At 34.0% G+C, this 16172-nt stretch overlaps 1 protein-coding gene and 1 pseudogene across 1 annotated transcript; both read left to right on the top strand.

Moving 5' to 3' along the window:
• The first annotated feature begins 8517 nt into the window (after positions 1–8517).
• Positions 8518–9153, top strand: LOC117928245 (annotated as a pseudogene).
• Positions 9154–15217: 6064 nt separating this feature from the next.
• On the top strand, positions 15218–15879 carry LOC117928248 (stellacyanin-like). Its single transcript, XM_034848161.1, has 2 exons — positions 15218–15391; positions 15485–15879. The coding sequence occupies exons 1-2, from the start codon at positions 15229–15231 to the stop codon at positions 15877–15879; spliced, it is 558 nt and encodes a 185-aa protein (XP_034704052.1). The 5' UTR covers positions 15218–15228.
• The last annotated feature ends 293 nt before the right edge of the window (positions 15880–16172 follow it).

The following is a 16172-nucleotide window of genomic DNA, read 5'->3' on the forward strand; positions in this document are numbered from 1 at the left end:
TAATCCAAGGGTCATGAATGATACTGTCGAATGGAGTATGTTATGAAAATAGTTAAACCTAAATGAATTGACATAAGTGGTTGGGGAAGATTGCTAATAACACACCACTACTTGTAGCTCATATATCAACTTTTTGTTCGATAGAATTATGAGTACAAATATGTATATGAGTTGAGGTTAAACATTTCTAATTGAGATGACTCATTGAGGGGCTTTTTTTAAAAGGTGCTTGAACTAGTATGCTTAACAAGTCTAGGCTATAAATGAGATATTTTATTTCGAATGATGTGTTGCGCTAGTGAGATGGACACTTAGTATAAACACTCCTACTTTATAGCTTCTCATCATGCTGCACATTTCTTTTTCTATATGAAGAAAAGTGACTTGATGCAAGATTAAGAGAAAAAAAAGATAGATTTTAGCCAATGTTTATGAGTGGGAGATGTTAGAATTTGATTTTTTTTTTTTTAAATTCATTGTCAACATATGGGTTAAATAAAAGGAGGATGAATAAGTAGATACAATTCCATGAAACTCAAAAAAAAAAAAAAATTGAATTAAATTAGTTAAAAAAAATAGAATGAAGATTATTGTCCATTTAGTTTGGAATCCTTATCTTTCACTAATAGGGCTACTTATAAATAGTAGGCTCATTGATGAGTCCAACAATCTTTTCTCCAAAGGTTTGAGCTTCTTCACCTCTCTTTTATTTTCTCCTAATCAAGTTTTTTCTGGTGTCCATTTACACTTAGAATTTGGAGACTGGAATAATAAAAAACTCTAGTAGTTTCTTTGAAGAAGGAAGTTACCAACATTAGAGATTATAATTCAAGTTACAAATTAAGATCTTCCATGTATAGATATTTATTTGGACTATAGTTTTGTTCTTTTCTTAAGCTATCTTTATCCCCACATTCAAGGCCCTATGTCCCTAGTGCTACAAGGTCTTTTCTTTTTAGGTCATGTGCATAGTTGTCTTCAATGAGCATAGGTTTTGAATTTAGGGATAGTGTTTCGGTTTTTCTTTGGAGTGATGCCATAATTTTAGGTCTAGGATTATTCATTTAAAAGGAGAGTTTATTTAGGATCCTAGGATCAACTTCATGTTTATCATTTGATTGATTCTCTAATTATTGTTTTTCTAAAAGGTTTGAATGGTGTCAAAATTGTTAATTTTCATTTAAAAGTGTGTTTTTCTATTTTCTATCCCTTCAATCACTTGAATTCTTTATCAAAATTTAGTAACAAAGTAAAGAAGGAATTTGATATAATGCCAAACACATGAGGTTGAATGTTGTATCCTTGTCTATGAAATCTTCTTAAGTTTAACTTTTGTATGAAGTTACTATTCAAGTAAATTATGAAAATCATGCCTGTTCATTTTGTATTTTGAAAACTCATGTTTGGTTTAGTTCAAAAATTAAAATTTCTTAAATTGAAAAGGTTACATTGATTGTGTAGTAAATTGGATTTTTAAACTAAGAGTCAAAGCCATCATTTGTAATCGTACGAATTACCCTTAAGTGGAATAGGCCCGTGTATGGAATCGGATAATATCTTATGTTTGAAAGGTGGCTTTTGACAATTAAGGATCATAACTCCACATTAAGTACTATAATTAAATATAAAAAAAAAGATGAAAAAAAAACCTATTTTATGCCGCAAAAGCAATATTGTCATTGTGCTTAAATGATCAATGAATTGTTATGTTACAGAAAATCAGTCAAACTACAATTCAATCGAATGAGTTAGTGTAATGTAATGAATCCGGCGTGATTTAAAATGAGGACGTGAGCTAGTTAAATGAATCATTTTAGTTAAATAGCAAGTTGGTCACTTAGGCAATAGTTTTAGTTATAATTAATTTTATAATTATCATATCCCTTTCACTCTTGAAATGCTCTAACTTTAGGTTCACAATTAATCTAATTGTTTGGATAATTTAGTGAAGTGGTTACATGATTGAGATCAATTGTTTATGAATTACCCATGATTTTTATGATTACCATAATTTCTTGAGTATTAGTGAGATGAAAGCTTGCAATTTGAGTATTGGTCATTCATGTATGTGTTATAATATGTTTCTTAGTGGTGCATAGTGTTTTTGGATACTTTTTTAAGAACCCAATGCATAGCTCAAGCATTTGGATCACTAGAGCGGCTGCTTGAAAATTGAAGAGTGTTTATTTGTGAATTTTCTAGTTGTTTTCAAATATAATTCCATATTCTTTCATGCATTTTTTTTTTCATTTTTTCTATCAGATGTCCTTCCATCAAATTTATTGGAGAGTTTTTCCTTTTTCATTTTTAGTCTTAGGTGGTGTTTGTTTTTTGATTAAATAACAAAAGTCAAAATATTTATTTTTTTCTATTTAGCTAAAAGTAATATATTAATATCAATCGATACATATTAACATGTTCACTTTGGCTTATACTAAACCTATTAAAAACAAATTCACTTTACTTATACGGGTTGATATTAACATGTTCACTTTCTACATCTCCCTTATCAACCATACCAAATCAGCTTGGGTTTTTGCCATGTTCTACAAATACACATTCTATCCCTCTTCTCATCATATCTAGTTCTAAAGAGCAGCTGCCAAATTTATCAACTGTCTTCATTAGGCTCTTATCGATACAACCCATATGATTCTGGATATTATAGGGTCTTATGGGGACCCCTCATGCTTTGGGAGTCTGTAGACACTTAATTTTGTCCCTTTAGCACATGTCTTTAAGTTCACTTCCAGTGCTCCATAGTAGTTCCTTGGTAGCCCATTGTTACTCATACTACTTACCTTTTTTTTAGCTATCTTGGAGACTTTGGTTGAGGGGTTTATCCGACTCCACATTATGACCTCGACAGCCTTAATTTAGACTTAGGCACTTTCCTAAACGCCTTAGGCCCACTTAGGTACACTTGGCCCACTAGGCGTCACCTTAGGCCCACTTAAGCACTTTTAGACTCACCTTTTATATGACTTGCATGATTGCATGACCTGAATGACTTGTGTGGCTTGTATGACTTTCTTTATTATTTTCATTTTATTTTATTTTTATTTTTATTTTATTTTATTATAGGTTTTGTAAATCATATTTCTTGTTTTTTTGAGCATTAGCAAATGGGCTGCCATCTATTTGGAAGGAGGATCGCTAGAATATTGGAGAAAGGAAAGTAACAGATTTTTTTGGTAGAAGAAAGGAAAGTTTCCTTTTGGAAAAACGGAGATAGAATAAAAGAAAAGATTGGAGGAAAGAAAAATAGGGTTTTTTTTCTTTTTCAAAAAGAGGGGGACTGGGAGCACGCAAGGGGAGAGGAACAGAGAAGGAAGAAGAACAAAGAGAGGTCTGAAGGAAGAAGAAGGACGCAGGAGAGGACCTCAGTGGTCCTAGGATTCTTGAGAGGATATTTGTCAGCCTACGTGTTCCTAAGATAAGTTCTTCATTTTAAAAATCTATATTCCTTTCTATTTTTATTCTATTTGCAATTATTGATATTTGTTTGGATGATTGGAGTGGCCATCAAAGACCACATGTTGCTGCTGATTTTGGGTGCTTCATGGATTTCTTTATAGTTTTCAATTCATCGCTTCTCTGTTGGTGTTTAAAAGCAGCTTTAATCTCTTCGCGATTTTCGTTTTTTTCATTCTATTTTATTTTATTTTATTAGTTTTTTATTTAACCACTTTTAAACCCACTGATTAAGACATGAAGTGCGGCCATTGAATAGTATGCTTAAGATATCTTAGTACCCTAACAAGAGCAAACCAATGCTCTTTGGCTGGGTTATTAGTGTATCTTGCCAGTTCTAAGCAAGCTATCATCAATTTTTCTTTTAATGATTTCATTGTGTCTTTCTTTGAAAGGAAATATCTCTTCAAAGAATTCAACATCTATGGATTCCATGATGATATTATTAATATCAGGAACTTTAGATTTGATAACTAGGAATCGATATGCTGAACTATTTGAAGCATATCCAATGAAGACACAATCAATTGTCTTTAGTCCGAGTTTTGTCCATTTAGGTAACGGAACTTGCACCTTTGCAAGACACCCCCACACTTTCAACTTTTTATAGGAAGGTAGTTTTCTTTTCCACAACTCATAAGGAGACTTTGATGTTTTCTTATGAGGTATTCTATTTAAAATGATATTAGCTGTAAGTAATGCTTCCCTTCACATGTAGTACGATAACCCCGAACTATTTAACATAGAATTAACCATGTCCTTAAGTGTTCAATTCTTTCTTTCAACAATACTGTTTTATAGTGGTGTATATGGTGTTGTAGTTTGATGCACTATACCATGTAATGCACAAAATTCAGAGAGAGTTGTAGACTCATACTCTCCTCTTCTATCGGACCTCAGCATTTTCAAAGTCTTATTCTCCCAATTTTCAACCTCATTCTTGTATGTCTTAAAGACATCAATGGTTTCATCTTTGCTATGTAACAAATAAACATAGCAAAATCTGCTATAGTCATCAATAAAAGTTATAAAATATTTTATGCCACCTCTAGTTGGAGTCATTTTCAAATCACAAAGATCACTATGAACTAATTCAAGTAGTTCACTAGATCTTTCAATTGATTTAAATGGCTTTCTTTCAAACTTTGATTCAGCACATATTTCACACTTTTGTGTTTTATTAATATCAAATTTAGGCAATAAACCTAAGTTTGCCATCTTATATATTGAACTATAATTAACATGTCCCAACCGAGAATGCCATAATTCATGAGATTCAACAATGTAAGCAGAAGACATAAAGCTTTTATTGATAGTTGAAGCAATTACATTGTCATTTAATACATTGAGTTTGAACAAGCCCTCACTCATGTATCCCTTTCCCACAAAGGTTCCACCCTTAGTCAGCACAAGTTTGTCACTCTCAAATACAAGTTTAAATCCCTTCTTACTAAGAAGAGAAGCAGATACAAGGTTCTTCCTAATTTTAGGTACAAAGAGGACATCCATCAAGGTGAGTTTCTTCCTTGAAGTGAGATTCAGAACCACATCACCCTTGTCTTCCACCATAAATGAAGAAGCATTTCCTATGTAGAGTTTTTCTCCACTTTAAATCTTTTGGAAATTCACAAAGGAATTTCTATCACCACAAATATATGTAGTGGCTCCAGAATCAATCCACCAATCCTTAGAGTCCATCACAACATTTGACTCTAGGATTACAGCAACAAAATTTTTAGATTCTGCCATGTTTGCTTAACTAGCCTTTCCCTTTCTTTCAGATTTCTTCTCATCATTTTTGTGCCAGCAATCCTTGGCATGATGGTCGGATTTTCCACAAACCCAAGAAGCCCCTTTGATCTTCTTATTATCAGGCTTGTTGTTGGCAGGTTTCTTCCTCTTTCCATTGTTGAAGGGAAGTTTCCTCTTCTTGGAGCACTCTCCTTCCATAATATAGGCCTTGGCTTCCATGAATGACTTGCCAATAGATTTGTCATTCTCTCTGTTGTCTTCTTCAATCCTAAGCCTTACTATCAAATCCTCCATTGACAATTCCTTGCGTTTATGTTTAAGATAGTTCTTGGTTCGTTCCTAATTGGTGTATCAACTGATTCATGTCCTCTCAATAGTCCCTGACAATGGTGCCATTTGATTCGTGTCCAGTTGGTGTTCCTTGATTGTGGTCCTTAGACGGGAGTAATAAAAAAAATTTATAACCTATTACACCATGTACTAGGATAGCCTCAGCTAGCATAGCATAGTGGCTGTAGGGTCGTTTACTGGGATGGGTTTTCACTTCACAATTGATATTAATTCAAAGCTGAATTGGTGCTTTTTCATTTCAAGGTTAGCTTTAAAAGAAAACATAAAGATGTTTGAGTGAAAAAGGTTTGGTTTTAAACTAACCAATAATAAAATAACTAAAATTACTTACAAAGAAAAGCGTTTCTTGGAGTTTCTGATCACTAGGCTCAGGTTTCTAATACAAAAAGAGAGTTCTGGTCACTTGTTTCTTTTCCTCGCATTAGAGAATTAACATATAGTTAATTCTCTAACCAGTGTGGTACAGATGCTTCCCCTTAATGGGTTCAAACACTAAATCTCTCTCACTGATGTATCTTGCAATGGCTCATACCTCTCACCTAGCATTTGCCATCCAAGGTGATCCTTAACCTTGGATTTCCCTTCAAAAGCTCGCAAGAGATAACTAATGGATGTCTCCTTGGAGTCCAAAAGCTTACCAAGTGTTGGCTATTCTAGAAAATCCTACCTTTAAACCACCTCCCAAAGGCTCACAAGAAATAAACTGGTGTATCTCAATGGACAGAGATCACTTGCCTTACCAAGTGTTGGCCCAAGTGATTAAAAGGCGTTTTAAGTTAACTAAAAAGATAAAAACCATTAATGGGTCACACTTTCTCTTCATTAAAAGCTAAAACAACAAAACTTCCAAGTTTTGCATGTGGAAACTTACCCGGCTTTCTTCACTCCAAAAGACAAAGAGCCTAGCCACTCATCCTCTGAGGAAACATCCTCAGAGTTTGTTTGGCTAGAAATAAAAATAACGAGAAAACAAAAATATGAAGGAAAAACAGAGCAAGTGCTTTGTAAAATATATTTCTTACTATCGTCCTCCTATCGTCGGATTACATATATTACAAAATTGATCTCTTTACATTGGTTCAAAGATATATATATATATATATATATATATATATATATATATATATATATATAGAAGATATTTTCTAAGAAATATCCCAATAATATCTTTGACTGATTACAAGGAGAAAATAGAAATTTACACAAAATATCTTGAGAAAAAATCTAACTTAGTCGGTAGCAAATATCTGAGATTGCACAGGTGGATTTCGCACGTTGAATTGTCCATTTTCCAAGTTTGAACTTTGATTTTGCAAGTTGAATTTGTGATTTCACAACTTGGAGATGATTCGCAAATTCATTCGCATCTTGGAGGTGATTTTGCAACGTGGTTCACAACTGCGAAGATGGAGGCATGGGCTGCGAAATGGCACTCCTTGCATTCTTGATTGGCTTTGGCAAAGAACTACAAAGCTCCAAAGCTTGAATTCTTCATGTAAATGAGCTTCTATTTGCTTTGCCATGGATTATATAAAGCTCTTCCTCATCTTAGATTGCTTTGGTGATAAAAAAAAGCCATCAAAAACACCAAAACTTAACACAAATTGATTAGAAACGATTGCAAGGGTCCTTAACATGCCAATTGAGTTAAAAGGTAATAACTAATACTCAAAAGTGTTTAAAAGAGTTAATTACAAGCTATAAAATAACACTTTTTGAGTAGTAATCAGTTCTTAAAATCCTTCCATGAAGGAGACAACTTTTCAATGATGGAAGCAACTTGAAATGCTTCATTGATCATCATTCCCTCAACATGGATTTTATTTATGAGGATTTGAAGTTCTTCAACTTGATTAATAAGAGTAATAGAATCAATCATTTTGAAATCTAAAAACTTACAACAATGAATTTCTTTGTTCCAACATCTTCAGTCTTGTACTTCTTCTCAAGTGCCTCCTACAACCCTCTTGTTGTAGTGAGTGAAAAGTAGACATTGTAGAAGGAGTCAACCAGCCCATTGAGAATGTAGTTTCTGCATAAGAAGTCTGAATGCCTCCAGGCCTCCATAATATTGAATGTTTCCTTTGTTGGCTGTTCTAGTGCTTGGGCCATTCCTCCTTCAGGACATGAACAAGGTTGAGGGTGGTGTGATAAAAGAGCATCTTTTGTTGCCATCTTTTAAAGTCATCCATTGAATTTCTTTGGTTTTTCATGGTATGTTTCTGCCTTAATAGGAACAAGAACTTCAGTGTTTGGTAATGTAGAGTCTGACTTCAATGATTGTTCCATGATCACTAAACAAAATTCTATCTTTAGATTGTTGGGGTGGCGATGGAACAAACGTGTACTAATTCAAAAGAAGAAACAAGAAAAATTCGAATGGAAGTAAAAAGAGATTCGTTTGTTTGGAGGCTTGCAAATTGCAATGTCCTAAAGACAGAATTTTGGCACCCTGTTCTTGATTGCAATAGTAAATGGTGTCTGTCTTTCAGGATACAACTCTTAAATGATATAAAGAGGGCAATCTCCTATTTATATCCTTACAAACCAAGTGTTGTGCCTCCTTCATTAGACATGTTCTTTTCATTCACCAATTTTCCAACAGTGATTGCTCAGAGAAATTATCATTTGATATTTGTGTATACATGTGTAGGCCAAAGGAAACCACCAAAACATACATGTTTTTGTAATTGTCATACAACATTAGGCATGGCATAACTGTGTACCAACCAAAGTTTTCTCCGGCAACACCTCATGGCTGGCCATCTAGCCTGTTCCTCAATTTTTTTTTAAGGCTTTCAATGAGATTCTGCAGGTTAAAACATTTTGCTATAAATAAACTTTTAATTTAGACTCCAAGATGAAAATCACCGGTTCAAGTAATCATTGAAGCTGGTCTTTAGAAGAAACTTGGTGACTACTCAACTTTAATAAGCTCCAATGGCTTCTAAGCGGTTTGTTGGCGCCATAGCAATCTTGGCATTTGTTCTTGCAGCTGTGGCCATGACAACAAAGTTTGCTGTTGGAGATGACCAAGGATGGACCATCAATTTCGACTATGAAGCCTGGGCCAAGGATAAAGTATTTCATGTTGGAGATGAATTAGGTAATGTAGCTCAAGCCTTAAGCTAAGCTAGGATTTCATGTTCCTTTTATCACTTCCTTTGATTGAAGCTGCTAAAAGTATTACGGTCGATTCTCATACATGCAGTCTTCAATTACACGGCGGGATAACATAATGTCTTCAAAGTGAATGCTATGTCCTTCACGAACAGCACTATACCACCAGCAAATGAAGCTCTTTCCACTGGAAATGATGTAATTACACTGGCCGCCCCTGGAAGGAAGTGGTACATTTGTGGTGTAAACAACCATTGCGCCAACTATGGACAGAAGCTTGCCATCACTGTATTAGAAGAGTCAGCGTCTCCTGCACCGGCCTCCTCCACCCCCACAACACCAGCACCCAGCTCTGCTCATGGGATCTCTGGGTCCGGGTATCATCTTTTGATGGCAGCCATGGTTGTTGTTGCATTCCTAGCTGTTTGGCCTGTTTTTATTCCAGAAGAACCTTAGATCACCTAGTCTTAAGAAATTTATTCTATTTTATGGATTTTTTTATTCAATTATTTTTTGTATGAGTGAAAGAAAATGGTATGTTGGAAATATGAAAGAAGGAAGAGAGAAATGAAGATGAATCTGTTGAGAAATGAAATTTAGTCACAATCTCACATTTTATAATGCTATTATTTCGAAATATATATGTTGAGTTTCAAATTTTGTGTCTTTAACTTGAACATGCTGGTATACAATTCAAATTTGAGTCTTGAACTAGTAATCTTTATAGCAAAATTACTAACCTAAACTAATACATTAGTATTAATAATTAGAATAAATTACAAAAACCACTCATGTAATTCACTCGTACTGTAATTTAGTCTCTGAAGTTTTTATTTTTATTATTTTTTTAAGGTAATGTCAACCTTAAAATATGCTCAAATGTCAAATAAGTTTTTCTATTAATTTTTTAAATAAAAAAATGGATGGAAAAACCCCTATGACAAGCAGTATACAAAATAAACATATCCCAACATATCATATACAAACTCATGTCAATGTTTATATGCTTGTCACATGGGTTTCTTCATCCATTTTTTTTTATTTATGAAAAAATCTTAAGGAAAGAGCTTATTTGATATTTAAACATAGTTTAAGAGTGATTTTCATTACAAAACAAAATTTAGGGGTTAAATTGAGAGATGGGTAAAAGTATAAGAGGGTGGTTTTATAATTTGCAATAATAATTACTCAAGATTGCTATTTTATAAGACTTTATATCATTGTGTTCTAAGTAATTGTGAGTGGTATTCATGTTTCTTTTATTGTATTAGAGTCAAGTGCCTAGTTTTTCCTAATCTTTTGCAGTGTTTTGTATATTTGTGTGTAGGAATGAAGTCAGAGGGAAAGCGTGTGTTGAAAAGTATTGTTTAAAGCACAAAATGATCCACATATGAAGATTTACTCACCTCACTTGGCAAGTTTAGGTAGCAAATGGACCACATTCAACATAGCAAACTCACCTAAACTACACCTAGGGTAGAGTAGGGGTGGGGTAAAGTACCCCAACACCTATTATGTTTCCTTAGAATTTCTCAAAACCTATATTTTTTTCTTCAAATAATTTTCAACAATAAATAAAAATCATATAAATACAAGTCACATGCAAATGCTTCAATACTCTCCAACACAAATTTATCAAAACAAATTCCTTCATATATTTCCAATTACTTGATATCTTTATCAAATTGAGCATAAAATTATTTAAGAATATCGAAAAGATAATTACACCAATTTCAACTCATATTTCATCCTTTCAACATACATGCTCAAGTAATATATGAATCAATAATTGGAAATAAATCAAAAAGTACAATGAGAGAAAGAGAGACAATGACACCAAATTTTAGGTGAAAAATCTCTCAAGAAATAAAAGTCCACGGGTATATAAGTGATCGAAAATATTCACTATGAAAAATAAAAACTGAATAGTACAAGGTTTTATCTTAGTCAAGCCTATCAATCATTTCTGAACCAATTAATTAATACCTTTCTATTTCAACTTCACACCTTCTTTCGAAGCATAATTGAAGTCCACACCATACTCAATATTGGTATCTTCTTGAATCCACACAAGAAGAAAATGAGTTTTTGGAAGTATGAAGTAGTAGATTTGAATGTCCTATTTCTTTATTCTCGATGAATAACAAGTATGAAGCCAAATTTCAATTCCTAACTTCTAATTTCATATCAGCCTAAAATTTTGAATCTTCATAGTTTATCATAGATTTGAACTTTATTAGCCAAAGGACATCTTTAAATCTAGAAATTGGATGGAAAATATGTTCTTCTTACCGTTCTCAAACTATGATTTATTTATTTATTTTAAATATTATTAAAATACGACTGTTTGCAAAATATTAAGACTTTCAATAAAAATTATCACTTGAAACCCATCACTTAAAAAAAAATGAATTTACTTTAAATTACTAAGTATGTGAACATTGATCTTGTATTTTTGTTCTACATAAAAAATAAAAAAATAAATTTTTTTCATACAAAACTCATAACCTGGATTTCATTAGGCATAAAATTACTGTAGTTTTAGAAATGCCTTTTTTTTCTTTTTTTTTTTTTTTTTTCCTCTTATCAAAGAATGATATTTTAAAAAATAAAAACCACAGTACTTGTGCAGAATGATCTTTCAAGTTAAATGATTTACTATGAAGCAAGCAAAGCAATGCACAACCAAAATTCTAAGTGTCTGCTTGTGTCTTGTCTATCACTTTTTTTTATTGAAACATATGCTTATAAATTTGCATGTAGACATTATAAATATACTGGTGTTTGACTCTTGTTCTTAATTTCCTGATGTAGGTAGAGATACCGAGGAGGCATACAATCAAAGTACTCCACTGGTCTCAAATATGTATTGAAACTGCATTATCAAAATCCGATTTCCTTTTTTTTAAAAGAACAATAAAAAGTAAAGGATGAAAGAGAAAGAGAAAGATATTATTTTGAACAAAAGTTTAGAAAGAAAAGCTAAAATGCACATTAGTTTGGTGAAAAGGGTTGAAAAATTGGTGATGAAATCATTGGACTTTCTTGCCTTGTCGTATTTGTATTGAAGGAATGTGACATCGATGTTTCAAGGCATTACATTGAAACTTTAATCCTTGGTTATCAAGAACTGCTAACAATATGAACAGTCTATTGTTAATGATTAGTTAGACCGTTATCAAGAACTGCTAAAGCAACAACTGCAGTTTGTATATATATATATATATATATATGTAGTAGGCTTCAGAACAAAGTAATCAATATTAAATATCCCTATGATTGTTTTTTTGCTAAAACAAAAAAATCATTCCCTGGTAATAGTGGCAATGATTGTCGATGGTGGCCCTAGAGGTGGAAGGAGGAGTCTCTCTTTGTTATCTTATTCTTCTTCTTGCAAATCCCCTTCTTATCCATGAACTCCTTTAACTTCCCACTTTTTACAAACTCTTTTATATGTCGTTTTGGACTTCAATACTTATCGGTCTAACTCCCCCGATCCTTATTTGTAGTCGCAATACTTATGAGGCTTGCACTCCCCCACTATGACCGAAAAGGGTTTGGATGGTCAAAATCCTTTTAGTGACTTAATCTCTTAGAGGATGTGTTAGTAGGACACTTTCTGCAGCATATAGTTGGATTGGAACAATTTTCTAGATGAAGGTTAATATTTTCTCTACATCACTTCTTCTCTTCCCTTCCAATTTGAGAGACATCTTTCCTATTACTTCCCAACTAGTTACGAATTTGACCGAATGATGCTTCAAAAAGGAGGGCACCATAGGAGGTAGCTTTCTTTATCACTGAGACTTCAGGTCTTCTCTGGCATGGTTTGTTTCCTTGCTTTAGCAAATAATCCCTATGTGGTTGTCCATGTTGAATTAGAGAGTGGGTTAATGAGGTTTGAACCCTTTGGAAGTCCTTTGAAATCCATCATCACTGCTTGCGTGGTGCATCACCAAACTTGAGATATTTCAATGTTAAATCACTGCAAATATGCATGCCTTTATTAACTCTCCTACACCTTTTGCTTCCAACCCCTTTTCCTATCAAATAGAGTGAATATAGTATGCTATAAACACAACTTCCAAAGCTTAAGATTAATTCGGACAAGCGTTGATGGAACCATAATAATGTTGGTACCTTCAGACATAAGGGGAAGACTTTGCATAATAAGTGGTTATGTACCATCATTTGGCATAAATGCATTAGATACTTGTGGGGATCACTAGTACTGCTAAACATGTTGAACTTCGAGAGAACAAACTCATTGTCGTAGCCTCCTCATGGAGAATGTCATGAGTAAATGGTGTTAAGAAAATCTCTCACAAGACATGAAGACGATGAGCTCTACATTACTTTCTTGTACCAATAGTGGAGTCTTATTTGGTCCACCCCAGTTGCCTATTAAGGCCTTCCTCTAAGACAACAAGGTCATGCACCTCAGATAATGTTTTGATCACTTAGAATCAACAAATCCCTTTCTTGATCATTTTCTCTGCTATGTTACTTTTTTTTTTTTTTTACATGCAATCCTTTAAATTTCACATTTTCTTGAGCTAACACCCTTGTTTCTTTTCACTAGCTCCTCTATTCTTGGCAAGGTTTCCTTGTTTTCTTTCCTCATCCTCTTTTTCATTGTAGTTATCTACTCTTAGAGTTGTAGAAAAGTTGAAAGGTCCTCATGCAGTCACTTGCCACTTGAGTAAGTTTGCATTATGACTATCGTTTAGGTTTTTCTACCAATTCCCATAGACAACATCAATGTGTTTCACCCTCTTTAAAATGTAGCAACTCTATCCTTGAATATGACCTATCTTTGTGATATAGAAGAAGATAGAGTGGAGATTTGATTGACCCTCTTTGATGGTTAGGTCAGTCATCGATCATTAATAAAAGAACAAACAAATAGGAATAGAGTAAATAAGGGAATAAAGACTAGGATAGTTTATGTGTACTCTATCCTGCTCTAGCCTTAGGGTTTTATACTACCTTAGTTTAGCCATTAATTTTAAAAAGTGTTATGATAAAACCCTTAAAAACATGACATGATGTAATAATAATAATAATATATTTATTATTCATTGATAAGATTCCAATTTCCTCAATTTATCTGTCCTATCAATGCATAATACTATTAGAGCATTTAAGTCTGATATTTTTTGCATTGTACATAACTTAGGTGTATTAGAAGTTGTACAGGAGATCCAAGTCATAAGTTTTTTGTAAGTATTTAATTTGTCATAGCTAATTCATGAATTTAGACAATTTATTTGAGGTTGTAATGCACTACCTCCTCATTAAGAGGATAACTTGTCTTGGTTATTGAGATGTGCTTCCTATGGTGAGTGCACTAGTGTGTATGGTAAGTTATGACATTAACTATCAAGTAGTTATGAGCTCTTAACCTTGAGAGGACACTAAGTTTGTGCTAAAGTCATCAATGACTTTGACTTATAGGTGAGACCTTAAGGTGGTCAAATATTTCTCATGAATTAGGTCATTGTTAATGAAGATTGATGGCAAAGGTATAGTCAAGATAGGCACCATGACATCTCATAGGTTTGAGAAAACATGTCCCTTTGGGTGATCCTAAGGACTTGTGATCAAGAAATACATAATTGTAGTAATTCCTTAATTGGAATTTGATATATGTTCTTTGTAAGTTAGAATATGTTAGTTGATAACATAATAGGAAGATTTAATAGTACTTAAAGATTGTAAAGACAATTTTGAGAGATTGATAGCATATAGGTTTAGATTATACACGTCATTTCATGGGGAGCCTACATATGGTGAATAGTAGATCACATACCTGAGTTCTTGTATCTTATTGTAATATCATGCGCAATCTAACCATGACATGTTTTAAAGAATATAACGCATATCTGAGTCATGGATCATAAAGTGGTAGAGATTGCTTCATGAACAACAATAAAACTCCAAGGTTAAACTTTTTATTCAAAGTTAAAGATTACTTCTTGTTCAACATTCTAAGAGACCTCCAACACTCATCAGCTTAGATTAATTAAAAGGTCGTGCAAATTGGGCTTGGATTGGCATTTTTGTGGTCCCACTTTTTCTATTTGCCTTTTTCCAGCCTAGTCTCCAAGCCGGCAAGAGTCACCCTCTTAAGGGAGTTCCATTTATACTTCTAAAGTTAACAATTAGCCATTGTTTAATAATTTATGCCAAAATCATGACTCCAGTTCAAAAAAATTATCGTTCTTTATTTGATAGTATGTTTGGACAAAGGAAATCGCTTAAAGAAGAAAATTCTTTGTTTTGTAACTATTGTCCAACATTAGCCATGGCATAACTTCGTTCTAACCAGAGTTTGACCTGGCAACACGTTGTGGCCTGCGGACCCAGCCTGTTTCTCATGGTTGTTGAGGCTTTCGATGAAACTTCGAGCTAAAAAAGTTGCTATAAATAGACCCTTTATACCCTAAAATGGACGTCAGTGCAAGTCAGAGAAACACATTGAAGCTGGTATAAAGAAACTTTACCACTAATCAACTTCAGTCAGCTCTAATGGCTTCTAAACAGTTAGCTGCCCTTGCAATCTTCGCAATTGTTCTTCCTGCTGTGGCCATGGCAACTGAGTTTACTGTTGGAGATGATCAAGGTTGGACCATTAATTTCAACTATGAAGCCTGGGCCAAGGACAAAGTCTTTCATGTTGGCGATAAACTAGGTAATGTAGCTCAAACTATCACTTTCTTTTTCCTTTATGACTTCTTTTAATTCAAGCTGCTAAAAATATTGTCGTCAATTCTCATACATGCAGTCTTCAAATACACGGCGGGAAGGCACAATGTCTTCAAAGTTAACGGTACTGCCTTCACGAACTGCACTATACCACCAGCAAATGAGGCTCTTACCACTGGAAATGATGTGATTACACTGGCCACCCCTGGAAGGAAGTGGTATATTTGTGGTGTGAACGACCATTGTGCCAACTATGGACAGAAGCTTGCCATCACTGTGCTGGAAGCGTGGGTGTCTCCTGCATCAGCCCCCTCCACCCCCGCAGCATCAGCTCCCTCCACCCCTGCAGCGCCAGCCCCCTCCACCCCGCAGCACCAGCCCCCTCCACCCCCGCAGCACCAGCCCCCTCCACCCCCGCAGCACCAGCACCCAGTTCTGCTTATGGGATCTCGGTGTCTGGGTATCAGCTGCTGATGGCAGCCATGGTTGCTGTTGCTTTCCTAGTTTGATCTGCTTTTTCTCCGGGAGTACCTTTGATCATCTAGTTTTCAAGAGATTTCTTTGTTTCATTGTTCTTTTATACAATTATTTTTTCGACTGAAAAATGCGATGTGAGATGAAGTTTGAGTGGAAATGAAACATCCAATTTTTTCGTTTCTATCATTCTAATTCAATTCTTTGATTTTTCTTTTCATTCTTTTTATCTAATTGTTTAATATCCCTCTTAAATTAGAAAACCATGTGGATATAATAATAATAATAAGAAT

This window comes from Vitis riparia, chromosome 13, assembly GCF_004353265.1.
Source record: "Vitis riparia cultivar Riparia Gloire de Montpellier isolate 1030 chromosome 13, EGFV_Vit.rip_1.0, whole genome shotgun sequence".
Taxonomy (NCBI): domain Eukaryota; kingdom Viridiplantae; phylum Streptophyta; class Magnoliopsida; order Vitales; family Vitaceae; genus Vitis; species Vitis riparia.

Bases quoted from the DNA above. Each gene is read 5' to 3' on its own strand.
- LOC117928248 (XM_034848161.1), top strand. From the start codon at position 15,229: ATGGCTTCTAAACAGTTAGCTGCCCTTGCAATCTTCGCAATTGTTCTT. The intron at 15,392-15,484 runs GTAATGTAGCTC...TCATACATGCAG, and splicing joins TCATGTTGGCGATAAACTAG to TCTTCAAATACACGGCGGGA.